The 18,334-nt window shown below is 55.5% G+C and overlaps 1 protein-coding gene across 2 annotated transcripts; it reads right to left on the reverse strand.

Annotated features, from left to right (window-relative positions):
- Positions 1–9,012: 9,012 nt before the first annotated feature.
- FOXD1 (forkhead box D1) lies at positions 9,013–14,885 on the reverse strand. Of its 2 annotated transcripts, XR_016461965.1 has the most exons (3): positions 13,444–14,885; positions 9,650–9,781; positions 9,013–9,356 (listed from the first exon to the last, which is right to left on the reverse strand). XR_016461965.1 is itself a non-coding variant. In XM_090131909.1 (2 exons), exon 1 carries the CDS (start codon positions 14,756–14,758, stop codon positions 13,466–13,468), a length of 1,293 nt encoding a protein of 430 aa, XP_089988035.1. In that variant the 5' UTR covers positions 14,759–14,885; the 3' UTR covers positions 9,013–9,781; positions 13,444–13,465. The 2 variants fall into 2 exon arrangements, 1 of the variants encoding a protein (XP_089988035.1); XM_090131909.1 differs by having other exon boundaries at positions 9,013–9,781.
- Positions 14,886–18,334: the final 3,449 nt, after the last annotated feature.

The following is an 18,334-nucleotide window of genomic DNA, read 5'->3' on the forward strand; positions in this document are numbered from 1 at the left end:
ACCCATTTCCCACTCGGAGATGAGCCGCGGGGCATGTGGCTCTTGGGCTGATTCTTCACTTCTTTCTCATGATCTTTTGAAACGCTTGACACTAATAAAAGCATTTTTAAAAGACCGAGATATTTAATGATGAGTATTTATTTTGACAGGGGCTTCGGTTTGGCTTTCAACTTGCTGCTCAACTCTAGAGACAGCAGCATCAATTTGCTATAAAACCAAACGTGGTTACGATTGTATTCGCTGGGCTCTGGTGATCAGTCATTCGGGAAAAGTTTATCTGATAGATGAAATGCGCAGTCACAGCACACCCCTGCCGTTCCTCCGGCATGCATCACCACATGCTCCTCAAAGGCGAAGGAAGCCGAGCATCAATCGGGATGCACTCACCTGCTGTATATAGCCATCATCTAGAGCGTGGGCACTCAGCCCTGTTTCCTGCTCCTCGCCACATTTTAAGATCGAGGATCAGAAACACATACCTCGACGTCCATCACTAGAGAAGTCGTCCTTTTAGGTCACCCGTCCTTTTGTGCATAGGCAGCTTTTCCTTGCAGTGTATTTTGTTTGTTTTCTGTACCATTTCTAGGATGGAAGGAAGAAGGGAAGGAGGGAAAGAGGGAAGGAAGGGAAGGAAGGGAAGGAAGAGAAAGAAGGGAAGGGAAAAGGAGTGGGAAATTGAGGCGCATTGCTCGTACTCTGTGGAGCACGTGCTGACGCTCGTGATGCTGGATGAGGACGGGACATAAAACGGGCGCTGAGTACCTCCTGCCACCATGAAGTCACTGCCGACCGCAGCGAAACGTGCCAGGACAGCGCCCTCGGGGCGGGCCGTGTGTGGGGCGATGCCAGGACGGGATCTCCCTCCCTTTGTGCTCATGAGGGGCTGCTATACGCACACCCACACGAAGACTGTACTGGGGAGGGGTGGGGGAGGGAGTATGTAGGATCTATGAAGCTCCCCATAGCGAACTTCGCTGCACTTTTCCTTCGTAAGGAGCATACAGTGATATATGCTCGGATAGCAGCGAGGGGCTGTATCTCGTCCCGAGGTGTGTTAAAACATTTCTCGCCCCGGGGTGTTCAGTCTTCAGAGAACAGTCCCGTCCGCTCTGTGCCCGAGGAGCAGCAGAGACCCTCTGTGCTGCAGCAGTGACGCTGCGCCGCTCAGAGCCCCCCGATGTCCCTCGGCCAGGCACAGCTCTCCGTTGGGGCGAGATCCCGTGGGCTCGGGCAGACAGAGCCCCGCCCGGGTAGAACCTGCCTTAATGCCTGAAGCCTCTTTCCTTTTCCCACAGAATGCTGTCGGGGCTGTTGCATTTGAAGAAACCGCCGCGTAGCCGGACCGCTCGTCAAGTGAGAGGGAAGTTGGACGAAGAGCTTCGGGAAAATGTGTGTTCTTTGCCTCAGATGCGCTCCCAGTCAGAGGCCGGGGCATTCCATACCGGCAGCTCCGCTCCCGGGTATCTCCGCTTCTTTTGAAGCAAGACACCGTCACTTTCACTTCAGTCGGCAATGCCAAACCGGGAAAACGAGGCGTTGACCTGTCTGCTTCTTGCATATCCGCAGCAGTTTGACTACAACTCAACCCCGTTCTGCGGTGCGGCAGGGAGGGCCCGGTGCTCCCGGCGCAGACATAGAGTCCCAGTGGCGGCTTCGGGTGTTGGCAGAAGACACGTCGAAAGGAAAAAAAATACATCTCTATCACACGTTTAGGATGAAATTAGGGATCGGACGTCAGGCGGAGAGCTTCAGCGCCGAGGAGCCCCGGGGAACAAACCGCGTGGCTGCGGGGACCCGCGCGGAGCGGGAGCAGGGCACAGCAGCACTTGCTGTGACTGCTGGGGGCAGGGAGGGCAAACGGCGTAGGGAAAAATCCCCGGGGCCAAAGCGTTCCCCCGTCAGAGCGCGGGGTTGGCTTCCCATTTCGCGAATTCTATTCGTGTAAAGAGGTATTTGCGTTGCCTCCGAAATAATAAATCCCAACGGCAGACAATAAAATTTACTATCACAGGAGTAACAGAAGCCTAAAATATTCCGACCATGTTCCTTGAACAAATAACATAATCCCTGGCACACTGGAACACATGGTTTGCTTCAAACATGTTTCATTTTGTCATCGCATTGAGTGTACAGTATTTCTCTTTGGGTGCAAGAGTGATTGATATCTTTGGAAGAATTGTTTGTAAGAACATGAAAGTTGCCAAAGCAAACACGGTGGAGGGAAGTGTGCAGAAGGGGGAGCAGAAGTATTTGGAGTAGATCTGGGTTTGGGGAGTTCACACAGAGGTGAGACAGCTAGATGTAGAACAAATAAAAACATTCTGCACACTTCATCTAAATAAATTATATACAAAAATTGCCCTTTTGTAGACGGTAACAGCACAGTTACCACGCTTCCCTCATGCCCCTATAGAATGTGGGCTGGAAGCCAACTTTCTTCAGCTAATGATTTGTAACTTTTGCTCCACTTGAATGACTCTATTAATATTTAGGTCTCTCCAATTCTGCTCCATAAGAGCTGTCAGCATTATTAAACAAAATAATCTGTTTACCTTCTGTTGTACTTGTCCAGCAGTGGCGTGCGTGGCTCGATGATGTATGTTAATAGTTTTTTCTTACGCTCCACTGCATCGGCCCAAGGCAAAACTTCACATATTTTGATCTTTCCTTTTAAAAAATAATGTTTGACAAAACTCATTAGAACGCGTGAACTTTCGGGCGTTAATTTAATAACTTCCATTCCTGAAGGACAAATATTTATTCTATCTCCCCTTTTGTCTCTTTCTGCTATCAACATCTGGGGAAAGTTGCTCCCGCTGTTGAGGTAGTCAGATCACACTCTGCTTCCCAGAAGATCGCGAGGGGTTCCGGACCCCCGAGGTCCCTCTTTGGGCGGAGCTCCCTGACCCTCCGCATCCCACAGCGGCAGCTGTGAGGTTCTGCGCACCCCCGGCGTGGTATTTTCAGAGAAAATAGGATTTTTCCTCAACATCCTCCCCGCGACAAAGAAAGAAATTAAAAAAAAAAAAAAAAAAAAAGCACTACTTCCTCCACCCCCTTTTCTCCCCCTCCCCCCTTGCCCCCCCCCCCCCCAGTCCTTGCCTTCCTGCCTGGCCCGACCAGCGCAAGGGACCCGTGAGACCACCATTCGCGCGATTTTAGGAGCACAGGTTTCAGCTAAATCTCTCGGCCCAGAGCATTGACCCCTGTGTTCATGCTACTTGTGGGAATTTCCCTTTCGGATAGAAGAAAATGTTCCCAGCACTAGCAAGAAAACTTCTCGTATTAACGCCCACGAGGAGAACAATGGGAAACATGTGAAATGTAGACACACTGCTCAGCTACCTGCTGACTGCGGCGACTACCAGGCACACAGCTGCAGCCGCCCCTGGGTCTGGACACGGAGCATCCTCTGTCCTCATCTACTTGTTTTGAGAAGGGAAAGGTCAGCAGAACCAAGGCTTCCCCTGGGGCTTCAGAAATGCAGATACTAGCCCTGGGAAGATCCAGAACTCTCCAAAATCAAATAAACTCTGAAACTGAGTCAACTTCAGCAAACTCACAGCTAGCCCTCGCACCGTCCCTTAGTCCCAAAGGCCGAGCATTGCTCCTGAATGGCTCCGGACACCTCCGAGGAGCTTCGTTGTGTGGGGCCATAGCAGTCTCCGCTGGGAGTGTGCGGGCAGCAGTGTATCCTGTGAACAGGGCCGGGTTGGCTGTACCCCTGAGTCAGCACAGTGCTGGGGGGAGACTCTCTAGGAGCACTCAGCGATGGGGCAATCCATGTTCAGACATCCGGCTTCTGCAGCCGAGCCGAGCCGAGCAGTCATGTGCACTCAGCATGCTTTATAAGGGAAAAATGAGATGGGAAGGAAAAGGGAAAGGGAAAAGGAAAAAAGGGGAAAAAGGGAAAAGGGGAAAAGGGGAAAAGGGGAAAAGGGGAAAAGGGGAAAAGGGGAAAAGGGGAAAAGGGGAAAAGGGGAAAAGGGGAAAAGGGGAAAAGGGGAAAAGGGGAAAAGGGGAAAAGGGGAAAAGGGGAAAAGGAAACATGTGTCCCCAAGGTAAATATTTGATCGGCTTGTCCTTTGGACTCACCCTACTGAGCTAACTGGGACCAGAGGATACGAAGCAGCACAGTGTGGCCAGGGCAGTGGAATGACTCTCCTTCTCCCACCTGCTGCCCACCCGCGGCTCAGAGCTGGTCCTTTTCCTGTCACTTTCCCCGTGGACAAAGAGCGGGTCAGCCACTAGACCACCCCAATTCTTTCCCCAAAAGAGGAGATTTGGAGGAGGGCGTTCTGTAGGCAGGAATATGAGAGAAGACCCCACGTATTTTTCTCTGCTTGCCTGTCCCGGGACATCTCTCATCTTCCTCCCACGAGATCGCATCCGTCAGCGGCAGTAGGGGCCCCAGTGAGCCTCTTCTTGGGAAAGGTGAGAACAACGGGACGCAACTATACCTTTCCTGGCGGATACGAATGTGGAAGTGATCAGATCGCTCTTTAAAGTCGGAAACTGTACCAATAGCCCTACCCCGGCCTCATCCTGCCCTGCTGCCGAGGGTGTGCTGTGAACACCGAACTCACGCAGCCCTGCTCACTCCTCGCCCTCGGTGCCGGAGGTCTCCGCGGACCTCTCCGCGCCGCTGTTTGCGGGCATCGCGGCGCTGTGGCCCCCGAGAGAGCGCCCGGCTCCGATTTTCGCGGATTCGCAGCCTTGGCTTGCCATGAGAGAGAACACTTGTCAGGCACTTTGGCCTGTAAGTCGGACCATCTGGGTGTAGCAAGACCGGTGGTAATTAAGAACTTTTTTTCTCCTTCCTTCCCCCCGTCAGCTCCAGTCTTTCATTCACGTTTATGAGGACGCAATCCCCAGTAGCACGCGGAAGAGGCGGTGCTGCGGATTTACGCGGTGCCCTGAGGCCAAACGGCTGGGCCCGGGCTGCGCACCTCCCGCGGGCGGCGCGGCGGGAGAGCGGGGGCTGCTTCTCGTAGGGCCCTGCCCAGGTCCGCGGACATCTCTCCGGGTCCTCCTGCCTTTATTCTTCCAGCTAGTGCCGTCCGAGCTGCGCGTCGACCGCTGCACCTGTGGCAGGACCCGTCCCGGGGCTCTCAGCTAGGGGTGAGAGGCGGTGGCTTTCCGCTTCCTCCGAGCCCCCCCGGCTGGCAGCACCAGCGGAGCAGGAGCAGGGCAGTTCCTTCGGGATGCGGCACAGACCGACTGCTGCCAACTCCCTGCGGCCCCGGGGGGCTCCAGCCGCCAGCCCCACTTCGAGGTCCCCGCGCGCACCGCACAAAGTGCGCACCTGTGCACACAAGGGCTCGGTGCAGCGCCCCGGGGAGCTCGGGCCTCAGGCACCCACTGCCTCTCTGGGAAACCCCGAGGGCAGGGAGCCAGCGGAGCTCCGAACAGGAAAGCCGGAGTCAAAAACTCTTAGGAAGGAAAAGTTCGGCCCAGCGCCATCTTCCTCCCCTTTTCAGCTTTTCTGGCGGTTATCTCTTTCTCTCCTTTTTTTTTTTTTTTTTTTTTTTTTTCTTTCTCTTTTCGAGGTGGGGGCGGGGTGGAGCGAAGTAATTTTGCTGAACAGAAAGCTCAGGCTCTGGAAGGAGCTTCTTTTGACTGATCGGGGTGATCTATCCAGGCCCTCTAATTAGAGAGGGATCCAGGGTGGCATTAGTTTCCAAACATTTTAATCGAGCTTTAAGCGGAGCTCTTTTCAATGGCAGGAGATAAATGTAGCAACTGTTACTGTCCCCCTGAATGGCCACCTCCCATGGCGGGCATTCAGCCCTTCTTTCACAAGCCCTAAGCAGTTTAGTCTATGGGCCCAGCAACAGTCCACATATCTTCTAATTAGTCTAATTAGAAAGGTGGATTGATAGATGCAAGGAAGACAGAGTTAAGTTAGGAAGATGCTCAATGCTGCCAATCTACACCGGGGAGCGGCTTATTCTCTGTGGGGGAAAATGAAATAAAGGAGTTAAAAAAAAAAAAAAAAAAAAGGAAGAAGAAGAAAAGGGAAGAGGGAAGAAGAAAGAGAGAAAGAAAGAAAACCCCGGACCTCAACACGATGAACACATCCCGAGGGATCCGAGGGACAGAAGCTGCTGTCTCCCAGCTGGGGGGTGATAGAACAATCAGAGGTGGAATTGTGCTTTCTGGCTTTTTTTTTTTTTTTTTTCCCTCCCTCGGTGGAACTGGCAGCCCCCGGGCCGCCGTTTGTCGCCCCGGCTCTGTAGGACCGCGCTGCGCCTCCAGCCCCTCTCCGCACCGGGCCGTGCCGTCGGGGCCGCTGGGCACCGAACCCCGAAGTCATACTGCGCAAAGGAAAGGAAGGGGAAGAGGATGCTGGGGCAAGACGGATCGCCACCTGGGTTGCCACCTGCTCGGCCCTTCTGACCGGGGCTGTGAAAGCAGACCCGGACGGAGAGCGGGCCGGGCGGGGATCAGCGGACGGCCCTCGTCGCACATTCCGGCACGCCGCCACAATGTTGCAGGAAGGATGGTGCGGAGGGATGCAGCGCGGGTGGCTCGAGGAACACTGAACCTTTAATTGGGCAATAAATCAGGGAAAGGAGCACGGGGCAGCGTGCACAGGTGTCAAAACAGGGAAAGTCCGCCGGCAGCGCGGCGGGGCAGGGCCTCCGGGCTCCCTCCCCAACGTCTTCCCCGCTGTGTCTCCGGCCGGGTCGGAGCGTGAGGCCCCGGACTGCATGCCCTCCGACGGGCTCTGTTCTCCTCTGCTTCCCTTCCTCTCGGGCGGGCTGACACAAAGGCCTCCGGGAGAAGCATGGCGGAGGGGAAGCTCCCTCGTTTCGGGCCCCTCCGGTCACGGAGCCCCCTCCTTTCCAGTCTCTTCTTTCCTCTCTGCCCTACCTGGTGCCTTCCCCCGATCGCCCGCTCTCCGGCAGATAGGCCTTGCAGAGATTTCAAACTTCGTGCGGGAAAGGAGGGGGAGAAAATTAGACCCACCCTGTCAAAGTCCCTAATCAAAGTGCTGGCAAAAGGGGATTCGCAGACAAAGGCGAACAATGGCAGTCTAGTTAGATCATTTTTCTGGACATTGTTTATGGTCTGGAAGGGATCAATCGTTTCAAAATGTTACCAGTAAAAATGATCCCGTGTGGAATGCAGCTAATCCTTTTAGGTTCCTGTCAACTGTTTCCACTCAAGGAACCCGATTTTTCAAATCAAAGGTGCAGAACTCAATTGCCGAGGGATTTATACCGCCGGGTCCGGGCTCCCCGCCCCCAGCACCGCGCGGTGTCTCCGAACGGCCCGTGCGAATTCCGAGCTCCGGCTTCTCCGTCTGCAGCCCACATCGTGGGGCCCTCCTCACGCCTCCAGTGATGAGGGAGATGGGGCAGCCCTGGCCCGAACTTTCTCAGCTGCGGGAGACGCAAGAGCCATTTTACAGCCCGCTCCGATGCCGAGGTGGGCACGGCCCTGCACAGCGCCGACGGCGGTAAGCCCCGACGGGGTCTCCCGGCTCGGCTCTCATTCCTTATCCTGAATCATTCGGCATCATCCCGCATCATGACTCATCGCAAACCCCTATACGTGTTCAGCTGAATTTTGGCCCCTGTCCCACTCCCTCGACGGGAGCTCGAGCCAGCTCTAGTCTCTGGCGGACGGCCCGGCGCTGCGGCAGTGTGCCCGGCCGGGAGCGGGCTCGGGGCTTCCACCGCACCTCGGCCCCGTCCCGCCCAGCTTGGCCACGGGGCTCTGCGCGCTGCCCTCAGCCGCTCTGCCCTGCAATCACAAGTGCAGCGGAGGCAGCTCCGGGTCGGGGCTGCACGGCTCTTGTGGGAGCGCTGGACTTGGACGCCTGTGTATTAGCAAGTTGTTGCGGACTTCCTCTGAGGAGGCTGCAGGGGAAAGCGTCGGCTTAAAAGCAGGCGCCTGTCCCGGCGAGCGGCCGAGGTCTGTTGCGGGCAGCCCGGGGCATCTCTGCAAACCGCGTCCGGGGCGCGGGAGGACAGAGTTGTCAGAACCCGGGGAAGAGCCCTCGAGAGGGGAGTCGTGCTGAAAACGATCTGAAGAGGGTAATCCCCAGAGGAGGGCCGCATTTGGCTCCACGCGCACAGAGAGGAGGCAGCGGGAAGAGGTCTGAGCTCTGGGTTTACCGACACAGCTGCCGAGTGCCTGCTGGACTGGGAAAGGCACACACTCGTGGGCTCGAAGGAGAGCTTACGGACTTCCAGCTGGTGGAGGGCAGCTCGGCAGAACTCACTCACCTTCCCCCGGCGAGATTTCGTGAAATCGGTGTCAGGCTGAAAGGTGTATTATGAGTTATTTTTCATGGCCCCGTAATTTTTTTTATTTCGTCCGGTTTCAGAGAGGACATTCACCTGTCCTCCGCCTGCTCCCTCGCCTTTCGCCTAACTGTTTTTCACCATTTGTTCATTTAAACGTGAACTATTGATCCGAAGAGACCGCTTGGCTTCAGGCCCCCTACGAGCAGCCGACAGGTGGAATTCCACTGTAAACACGTACATTAGAAAACGATCAATTCTGCCCGGCGATGGCTGAATAAGCAGACGTGGCAGTATTTATTTTAAGAAGAGAAAGCCTGGGGAAGACACCTCATTTATCTTGATTGTGTGTATTTAATGTCTTTGCCGTGTACAGGTGTGCGTGCGCGCTCCCGGGGGGAGCAGAGTGAGGTGCGAAGGGCCGTGGCCCCGGTGCTGCGGTACTGGCCCCCGAGTACATCGCATTTCGATGTATGCAGATGGGATTCTGTTGCCCTATGGGAGAGAAGTACCTCCTGACTGATGGTGGGTAGGGTTACCCCAGCTTCAGAGGACGAGTTATCGCAACAACCGAAATCCTTATTTATCCTTTTGCTCCCAACATGTATTGCATAATTTATCATCTAAATATGGGGCCCCGCAGACTTCTGCATGCCGTTTTGCTCCGTCGGCAAAAGGGAAATTTAGAATCAATTCAACGAGTCTCTTGCGGTTTGGAGAAAGGGCTAGTTTAATTATTTTTCTATGAAAAAATACATTTCCCCTACGATTTTCCCACTGATTTCAGTGGTATCGTTTCTAAAATCGTGTAGATCTTAAATTAAATAATAATCAATAATGTGTACAATCCAATCTATAACTCGTTCTACTTTCTGGGCATGCCGAGGCCCAGCTCCAACTCTCCGCCCCTCCGCATTGCGGGCCGCGGGTGTGCAGGGGCAGCGGCGGCCATCCGCTGTGCGCAGGAACGGAGTCATCCGCGGGTCCGCAGCAAGGTTCGCCGCGGGGCTACCCATCTCCCAGCGCCGGCCTTTGCCTCTCCTCTCTTTTGGGTCGAACCCGGACCTTGGCGGAGTCGGGCCGTGCGGCGGTTCTTCTCTTCTGTGAAAGGAAGAGACAAAACGAAACAAGACAAAAAGGAACAAGTGGTTGAGGGAGCAGGGGCTGTGCTGCAGGTCTCCTCCTCCTCCCAGACCGACGGGCGGCCATCTGTGCAGATCGCAGCGCGTTAACATCGGGAGAGCCGTTTTCCCGCAAACACGACCACACGCCCGCGTGTGCGCACACAGGCAGGGGAAGCCCCGCGCTGAGGGGTGGCGGAGGGCGAGAATGTGCGGAGTAAGGCAGGGAGAGGAGAGGTGAGTGGGGGCGGCGGGGATCCGACTCCTACCTACCTGACGGGAGCAGCTCCGCTGGGATGTGGACGGCACTTCTCTGCAGCCCGGGCCAGCTGAGGAGTGGATCTGCTTTGGTTAGCAAGTTCCCGTGCAGGAAGCATTTGGCCATGATCATAATTTCCACGATTTCTGTCAAATACAATGTTATCAGTGCCTACTGAAGTACTTACTGTGAGTAATGAAGGAAAGTATTACACACAGAGCAGAGTATCCGGGCCGTGCCAAGAGGCTATTAAACCAGAACTGGTTTCCAGCAGATCTCCCGTCCAGGCCTCCACCGCGGGGGCAGCCGTGCGCGCTCCACTTTGACACCGGCACTGCAGCGAAGGGAGCAGCCGAGAGCAGGTGAGGCCACCCCGGCCTCACCCCGCCTCCGGGCTCAGGGACAGTGCTGCTTGAATCCATCCTGAAAGGATGCGGTATGTGCCAGAGTACCCCCCACTGCCTCTCGCTGCGGCAGGAAAAGGACCGGCAGGAATGTGCGGCCCAAAGGAGGTGCGGATGGGGAAGCTTCGGGGCCGGGAACCGGCGTGCAGAACCCCCGCCCGGCCTGGCGCGGCCCCGCTCCCACAGCGGTGCCGTCGGAGCCGTCGCGGTGTCGGCCCCGGGGGGAGCTCTCTGAGGGACGGGCGCAGCATGCGGACGTGCAAAGTCATCAGATCCCAAACGGGGAAGGGCGGGGGAAAAGTATAGGGGATGTGGGAAGCGACCTAACGCAGTTCTGCTTGGGAGGAATGTTGTACAAGACGGTTGAGATGAAATAATTAAAGAAAAACTAATTAAAAATATATAAATCACCCAACAGAAACAAAGAAATATGTGGAAGGAAACGTTTCTGGATAGAGACACTGTGTGTGGCATAAAGCGCAATTGAATACATAAGGGCTTCATTAAATTCCCAATAGATAACATTTGGCTAAATCTATCCCTAGATTAAAACGCTGCATAATAGCACCATAAACCAAAAAGTTTCTTTTTGTGTGGTCCTTCAGGAGGAACTGATTGAAACATTCGCCCCCATATAGAGCAATCCCCTCCCGATTCAGCCCCAGCAATTCGTCTCTCAGTCCCGTGGAGATACGATGAGAAAAGGAGGCGAGTTAATGAACCCATACTTTGTGGCTGGGAGGAGGAGGAGGCGACAGCGCCGTGTCTGTCCCACCGCCGCGTTTGTGAGGCCCGGCTGTGTCGAAGGAATGGCTCGGCCCCGGCCTCTGCCCGGCTGCGGGGACACCGAGGGACACTTCCACGGCAGCGGGTGACGGCGGCACCTGCTGCGGAGAACCGAGGGGGAACAGCGCGGGGAGCACCATTCCCAGACCCTTTCCTCGGCGCTTGAAAAATAAATCTATAGCACCAACCGCAAGTTCTCCTGCCGGCTGCCTACTGACTTCTAGATGGAGGGAGGCCCTGTCCACGCACGAAGTAAAATACCGGAGGAACAGCTGGTGCAGCGCAGACATACCCGCGAACCCCGCTTGCCGGGCCATGCATCTCGCCGCTGCCTTCAGCCGCAGCCCGGAGAGTCCTGTGAGCAGCCCGCGCAGGGCAGCGTCACGCCGGGCATCACCGCTCCAAAAGCTCTCCTCCCGGACTCCCTCTGTGTGGTTTTGCCGCAGCCCCGAAGGACGCCACGAATGCGGGCCCGGCCGGGTCTGGTGGCGGCGTGCTGCCGGCTCCCTCGGCAATAACTATCAGTTCACCCCGAAGGGAATGGACACGGCCACTCAGGGGTCTTCTCCCTTACGCTTTATAAAACTAAACGGGACCGTACGTAGCTCTACTCGAAGGACCCGGGACCCACAGGGCGGCCTTGCAGCCGCAAGCTACAAACGGAACGCCGCAGATCTCGCGTCCGAACTTTCGCTCATTGATAACAGCGGCTTTTACCCTGCGATGGCTACCAACAAAACAGGAAAGCATCGTTCTTCGATCCGCAAGAGTACTGGAAAATAAGGCGACAGGGCATTTCGAAACCTAAATGCACGTAACCACGGCGGCTTTCTTTCCCCACTCCAGACAATAATAAATAACTTTCTTTCTTTCTTTCGTTTTTTTTTTTTTTTTTTCCCCGATTGAAAATTTGCATTATCCCCCTATCTACAAAATCGTTATTGAAAATCGCTGTCCCGATTCCGTAGGCTTGCGGCCCAAGCCCACAACACGACACTCCACGCCTGTCCTAAAACGCACGGTTCTTTTTCTTTTTCTTTCTTTCTTTCTTTTTTTTTTTTTTTTTTTTTTCCATGCTAGAACTCCGAATATTGGAAGTAGGCGTTTTGATTAAGAAGCAAACAGATAAATATCTCTGTGAAAGAGATATATGCCGGCTGTACTCAAACTAGAGACCAAAACCAACGCAGCTCGCTTCACGGCTCGCTCTGAGCACCTCCTCATTCCCGTCTCAGTGGCTCACGCATTCAATCAGCTCATCACTCAGCCCTGTCCCCGCGCTCATTTTATATTATATGAATCAAAAAGTAGAAACACATGTCCGCATTATTGTCACAGAAATGTAAGAGGCTCTGACAAATCTCGGAAGCTCTGTGCGTGCCCCTCATTACTGTTTTCCTTTGGGCCTCCGGGAGGCCCAGACCCGATGCCGTTCTGCTTTAGAATTCATCCCGAAATGTAAAACAGTTTCGAACCGTCTTTTTGATCAGCGCTCCGCTTGGCGCTGTACGGAGTGGGCTTCGATCCCTGAGAGAGACCTGCTCCTATTTATTCCCTCTTTTGTCCTGGATCTCTATTACTGCATCCCTTCGTTTAATTATTTCTCTCTCCTCTCCCCCCACCCCCTCCCGCCCGCAAGTCTCTACTGGGACCGCCGGTGGGTCTGTGAAAATCGTACTTAGATTCTCTTCTCCGCGGTCAGATCCAGTTATAAGAAATACCAAACTAAAAATCATTTAAGCGCTGCGATATTTCCCCAGGAAAAACACCAGGATGTCTCTGCACAGAGACAGGGAGAGAGACGTCCTGGGGATGGGAGAAGTACTGCGGAGGAAAGGGTTTGAAGCAAATTGCCTGGCAGGGCCCCTTTGGTCTTTTGCTTTAGTTCTCCAATTATTACTGTCATTATTGTTATTATTGTTATTATTTTGAAAATTAAAAATTTTATTTTGGAAAATGTGTAAAAATTTTACATTAAAATGGTACAATAATACTTGCCAGTAATTTTTAACAATATTCCTTGTAAAGAATACGCATAAAGTACAAAATAAAAACTCCGTAAGCCTATTATAATACAAAACACAGGTTAAAATAAGAAATGATAATCTTGATTTTCTTCTGTGTAAACATGTTAATCTTTTCTTTTCTTTTATAAAAGTACATGAGACAAGTGTACTAAAATGAAAAAGTATTGCTTTGCTGTCCTCCCTCAAGCCTTCTCTATTCCTGTAAATCACTGTTTTTAAGCTCCTAGACCTGAGAATCTCTGAACTTTGACGGTTTAGAGATGTTATTTATTATTATTACCTTTTTTTTCTTTCTTTCTTTCTTTCTTTTTTTTTTTCTTTCTTTTTTTTTTTCTTTTTTTTTTTTCTTTCTTTTTCTTTTTTTTAAGGAGTAACGAGTAACTTTCCAACAGCGTGACCGCCCGCCCGTGCAGCACACCGACCTGGTTGTGCATCGGACCGGTCCCGGGCAACCCGCCGGCCACAGAGAACGGCCTCATATATCCCCAACGCGCAAACCGCGCGCAAATCCCGCGCAAATCCCGCGCAAAGCCGCTCCTCCGTGCGTCCGCCGGGCATCCGAGCGGCGAAGAAAAAGAGCCCAGATCCTACCTTCGGAAAGACTCCGAACCCCTTAACAGTTAGAGATGCGGGCCGCCAGGCCGGGCGCGGCGGGCAGCGCGGCGGCAGGCGCCAGGCCGCTCCCCAGCGAGCGGGACAGCCCCGGCGCTGCGCCCGACTGCGAGGCGCAGCTGCTGCCCGCACCGGGAGCGGGGCCAGCACCCAGGCCGGGGCCGGGCCCCCCCCCGATGATGCTCTCGATGGAGAAGGGCGAGCGGGCCACCGCCGCGCCGCTGCCGGGCTTGGCGGCGTGCAGCGAGGCCGCCAGCGCCGGGCCCAGCGGGTGCGCGTAGCCGAAGGGCGTCCGTGCCAGCTCCGCCGCCGGCAGCAAGGGGCCCGGCGGCGCGGCGGCGGCGGCGGCGGGGGGCAGCGCCGCGGCGGGGGCGCCGGCGGGGGCGGCGGGGGGCTGCCGGGGTGGCGGGGAGGGGTGGTGGAAGGCGAAGAGGGCGGAGTGGGGGTGGTAGGGCTGCAGCTGGAGGCCGTAGCCGCAGCCGTAGGGTCCGTAGGCGCAGGGCGGCTGCTGCGGGGGCTGGGGCGGGGGCTGCGGGAGGAAGGCGGCGGGGTCCACGGCGCGCAGCAGCAGCTCCGGGGCCGGGAGCTGCTGCCGCTTGAAGCGCTTTCGGCGGCGCAGGAAGCTCCCGTTGTCGAACATGTCGGCGGACTCGGGGTCCAGCGTCCAGTAGTTGCCCTTGCCCGGGTTGCCGGGCTCCCGGGGGATCTTCACGAAGCAGTCGTTGAGGGAGAGGTTGTGGCGGATGCTGTTCTGCCAGGCGGGGAACTTCTCCCGGTAGTAGGGGAAGCGCCCGCTGATGAACTCGCAGATCTCGCTCAGCGTCAGCCGCTTCTTGGGGCTCTGCAGGATGGCCATGGTGATGAGGGCGATGTAGGAGTACGGCGGCTTCACCAGGCTGTTCTTGCCGCCGCCGCCGCCGCCGCCTCCCGCCCCGCCGCCGCCGCCGCCGCCGCCCGCCCCGCCGCCGCCCGCCGCCGCCGCCTTCTGCGGGCCGCCCCGGGAGGGGGACCGAGAGCCGCCGGGGCCGTCCCCGCCGCCCGCCCCGCCGCCGCCGCCGCCACCGCCGCCCGCGCGCACGGGCGACCGCGGCAGCAGGGCGTCGTCGTGAAGGTCGCCCGCATCCTCCTCTTCCTCCTCTTCCTCCTCCTCCTCGTCCTCGGCGTAGGAGCGGCGGCGGCGGCGACGGGGCTGCGGCTCCTCCTCGTCCTCCTCGTCGTCCTCCTCGCCCACCACATCGATGTCGGTCTCCTCAGCCAGCGCCGACGCCTCGGACATCTCCGAGCTCAGGGTCATGGCGAGGCGGCGGGACAGCGCATCGGCGGCGGGCGGCGCGGCGCGGCGGGCGGGCGGCCACTCTCCCCGCCGGGCCTCCGCGGCGCTCCGCCGAGAGCCGCCCCGCCGCCGCCGCGGGCAGGAGGGCCGGGCCCCAGCGCCGCCGCGCTGCGAGAGCGCTGCTGCCGCCCGCTCGGAGGCGGCGGTGCCTTATGGTTTGGCGTATTTTTTGCTGCTTTTTTCAAGATTTTTCTCTCTCGCTTTTTTTTTTTTTTTTTTTTTCCTCTCTCTCCCCTCCCCCCTCTTTTTTTTTTTTTTTTTCTTTTGTTTTTGTTTGGGGCTGGGGTTTGGGGGTGGGGGGCCGTGCCGCCGCGCCTGGGAGCCCGTTCCCTCTTCTTTCTCCTCACCTCAGCCCCCAGACATTAATGGATGCGGGGCAGAGGGAGCGCGCCTAGTCCTGGGAGGAGGAGAGGGAGGGGAAGAAGGAGGGAGGGAGGAAGAGAGAAGAGGGCGGGCGGAGGGGGCGGCTCGCCGGCCCATTAGGAGAGACGGTGCGGAGGCCGGGGCCGAGTCCCAAAGAGGGTGGCCTTCCTCCCCGCCTTATAGCGAGGGGGCCATCACATGGCTCTCGGCGTCAGTGCGCGGCGGGGCGAGCTGTGGTGCCGTGCCCTCTTTGGGGTGGGGGGTGTGGGGGGAGGGGTCTGTCCACAGTGTGGGAGGGGGGACATACTCCGAGAAAGAAAAGGAGAAAAAAAGTGAGTCTGTCCCAGCGCGCTGAAGCATCTTTGCGAGTACAGTGCCGGGATCTCTGAATCCCACTGCTCTGCGCCGGGACGGCGCCCTGCTGCCTGCGGGAAGGGAGAAAAAGCGTCTTCTCTACGGGATTCCCTTCCCCGGAGACCCGCGTGGGCGGGCGACCCCGAGTGGGTGCTGCGGGAGATCCCCGCTGCCAGGAGACGGCCTCTGGGAGGGGGCTGCGCCGCAGCTCGGGGAGGGGAACGACCGAGAGGAGCTGTCCGGAGGGGCTGGGGAGTCTCCTTCTACGGAGGTACTCCAAACCCGCCTGGGTGTGACCCCGGGGCGCAGTGCGATCCCAAGTGGTCCCTTCCCACCTCAAACATTCTGTGGTTCTGTGTGACATATTTCAAAGCCCTCTAAAATAAAGCTTTCCACCCAAAGCCCCCTCCCCAACCGCTAAGCGAGAGAGGCGGTAAGCTAATAAACTTCAGATGAAGAGTTCTGTCCGTGGGATGGTTTCTGAAACTTCTGTCCCCGCTTCTTCCTCCTCCAGAGTTTAATTCATTCAAGAACGAAGTCAAACATTTCTAGATGTCGACCTCTCGAAGAATCGCTTCCAAAGCGCAACACTCATCTCATGGTTTATTTGTGAGGCTGTTGTTTTTATGGGCAGGGAAGCAGATCCCTCCATTATGGGAAACACTAACAGAGAATTAGTTATACCCCTTTCTCCTGCAAAGGAAAGCAGTTCACCGGCCTTTAAAATGCCACTTCTGCTTTGAGAGCAGGAACAACCCAAAGAAAGTGACACAAAAGATTGCTCCCTAATTAAGTCCCTCGTTCCCAGTTTCAGGTGATAGACGATGCGAGGACAGCAGAAGACCAGATGCACTTTACACGACGACTCGCAAGGAAAAAAAGTCGCAGAAACGCCTCAAAAATGCACAGCAGCCCCAGCTCCGCCAGAACGACCCAAGGCTGAAATCCGATTAGAGTCGAAGCAGCGCGAGACCATTCCGTGCTCCAAAAGAGATGGTCGGGCGAGTGTTTGCGTCTTCACTTCTCACTTCTCAAACGGCTGAAACGCACCATTTTCCTCCAGTGCGTTGTCTGCATATTGTTCTAATTCAAAGCTTAAAACCACCCTGTTTCAAACACAGTTTCGTGGATTTACAGCGTAATCCTTTCTACAATTTCCGAATAATCCTATTTGCATTTTGTTCACTAGTAAGCAGGCGGCAGGAGAATGCCATCAGAAGTTTTAAGAGAGAAAGGGAAAGGGAAAGAAAGTTAAAAAAAAAAAAAAAAAAAAAAGGAAGGAAAAAGACTTTCAAGAGCGGCGATGAAGCGTTGACAGATATTTTTTTCCCCTGTAAAAAACTGATAATGCTACTCTAGAATAGGAAGTGAAATGAGTTTTGGAGATAATTTTGAGGTCCCAGGACAAATTATAGAAGGAATGCAGACAGAAAAATTTTCTCCTCGGCGAGAATTTTCCTCTTTAAAATTGGTTTTTTTTTTTTTTTTTTTTCTTTTTTCTTTTTTTTTCTTTTTTTTTCCCCCTTATCCTTGCTCCTCTTCTGGTACTTGAAGTTCAGTCCAGGTGGAAGGAAAGAAAAAAAGAAAGGAAAAAAGAGAGGAAAACAGGAAAAGAAAAAAAAGATAGAGGAAGAGAGAAAGAGAAGACTGAAAGTGAGGAAGAGAGATAGAGAGAAAGAAGAAAAAAAAGGAAAGGAAAGGAAAGGAAAGGAAAGGAAAGGAAAGGAAAGGAAAGGAAAGGAAAGGAAAGGAAAGGAAAGGAAAGGAAAGGAAAGGAAAGGAAAGGAAAGGAAAGGAAAGGAAAGGAAAGGAAAGGAAAGGAAAGGAAAGGAAAGGAAAGGAAAGGAAAGGAAAGGAAAGGAAAGGAAAGGAAAGGAAAGGAAAGGAAAGGAAAGGAAAGGAAAGGAAAGGAAAGGAAAGGAGGGAAGGAAGGAAGGAAGGAAGGAAGGAAGGAAGGAAGGAAGGAAGGAAGGAAGGAAGGAAGGAAGGAAGGAAGGAAGGAAGGAAGGAAGGAAGGAAGGAAGGAAGGAAGGAAGGAAGGAAGGAAGGAAGGAAGGAAGGAAGGAAGGAAGGAAGGAAGGAAGGAAGGAAGGAAGGAAGGAAGGAAATAAGTAAAAGAAAGAGTGAAGGAAGAAAAAGAAACAAGGAAGGAAAGAAACACTCGGAGGATCACTGTGGCACCGAGGCGGAGCAGGCTGGCCGACCCTGCCCGCAATGTGCCGCCAGGAGAGTGACACGGACATCTCCGGCCGCACCGAATTCTTCCCGCACACCGACCCCGCAGTGCCAGGGGCGCTCCGGCTTTTCCCGGATCGCGGCTCTCGCGGCGCTGGGGACTGCTCGCGGACTGGGACAACGCTGTCAGCCTTCTCTCGTCTCCAGGGGATGTCCGAGGGGCCGGCTGTCCAGGGGGCAGCAGGCTCAGCCCTCGGGAGGATGCTTGAGGTCTGGCAGTCCCCGCGAGTCCCTGTTAGCCATGACTTCTCCTCGTTCTGCCGCTCCTCTCTCACTTGTTTCCCTCCCAGCCTGGCAGATGCTGTTTGAAACGGAAAGAAGGGAAGGAAGGGAAGGTGAGTAGCGGCGGCACGTCGAGGCAAGAAGGCAAAAACCGTTCCCCACAGCGCTTGTCCGTGGGCTCGCCCGTCCCCGTACCGCGGGACAGCCTGGCGGCTCCCGCTCCGCTCAGCCCCGCGGCGCGCTCCGCGGGCGGGGGATGCCACCTATCGGCTGCGAGAGCCGGGTCCAGGCTGCTCCGAAGCGGCGGTACTGAGCTGGGGCAGGACATAACGCCCGGGGTCAGGGGCGACCATAAAGAATAGC

Source organism: Phasianus colchicus, chromosome Z (assembly GCF_987193195.1).
Source record: "Phasianus colchicus chromosome Z, bPhaCol1.hap1.1, whole genome shotgun sequence".
In the NCBI taxonomy this organism is placed as follows: Eukaryota; Metazoa; Chordata; class Aves; order Galliformes; family Phasianidae; genus Phasianus; species Phasianus colchicus.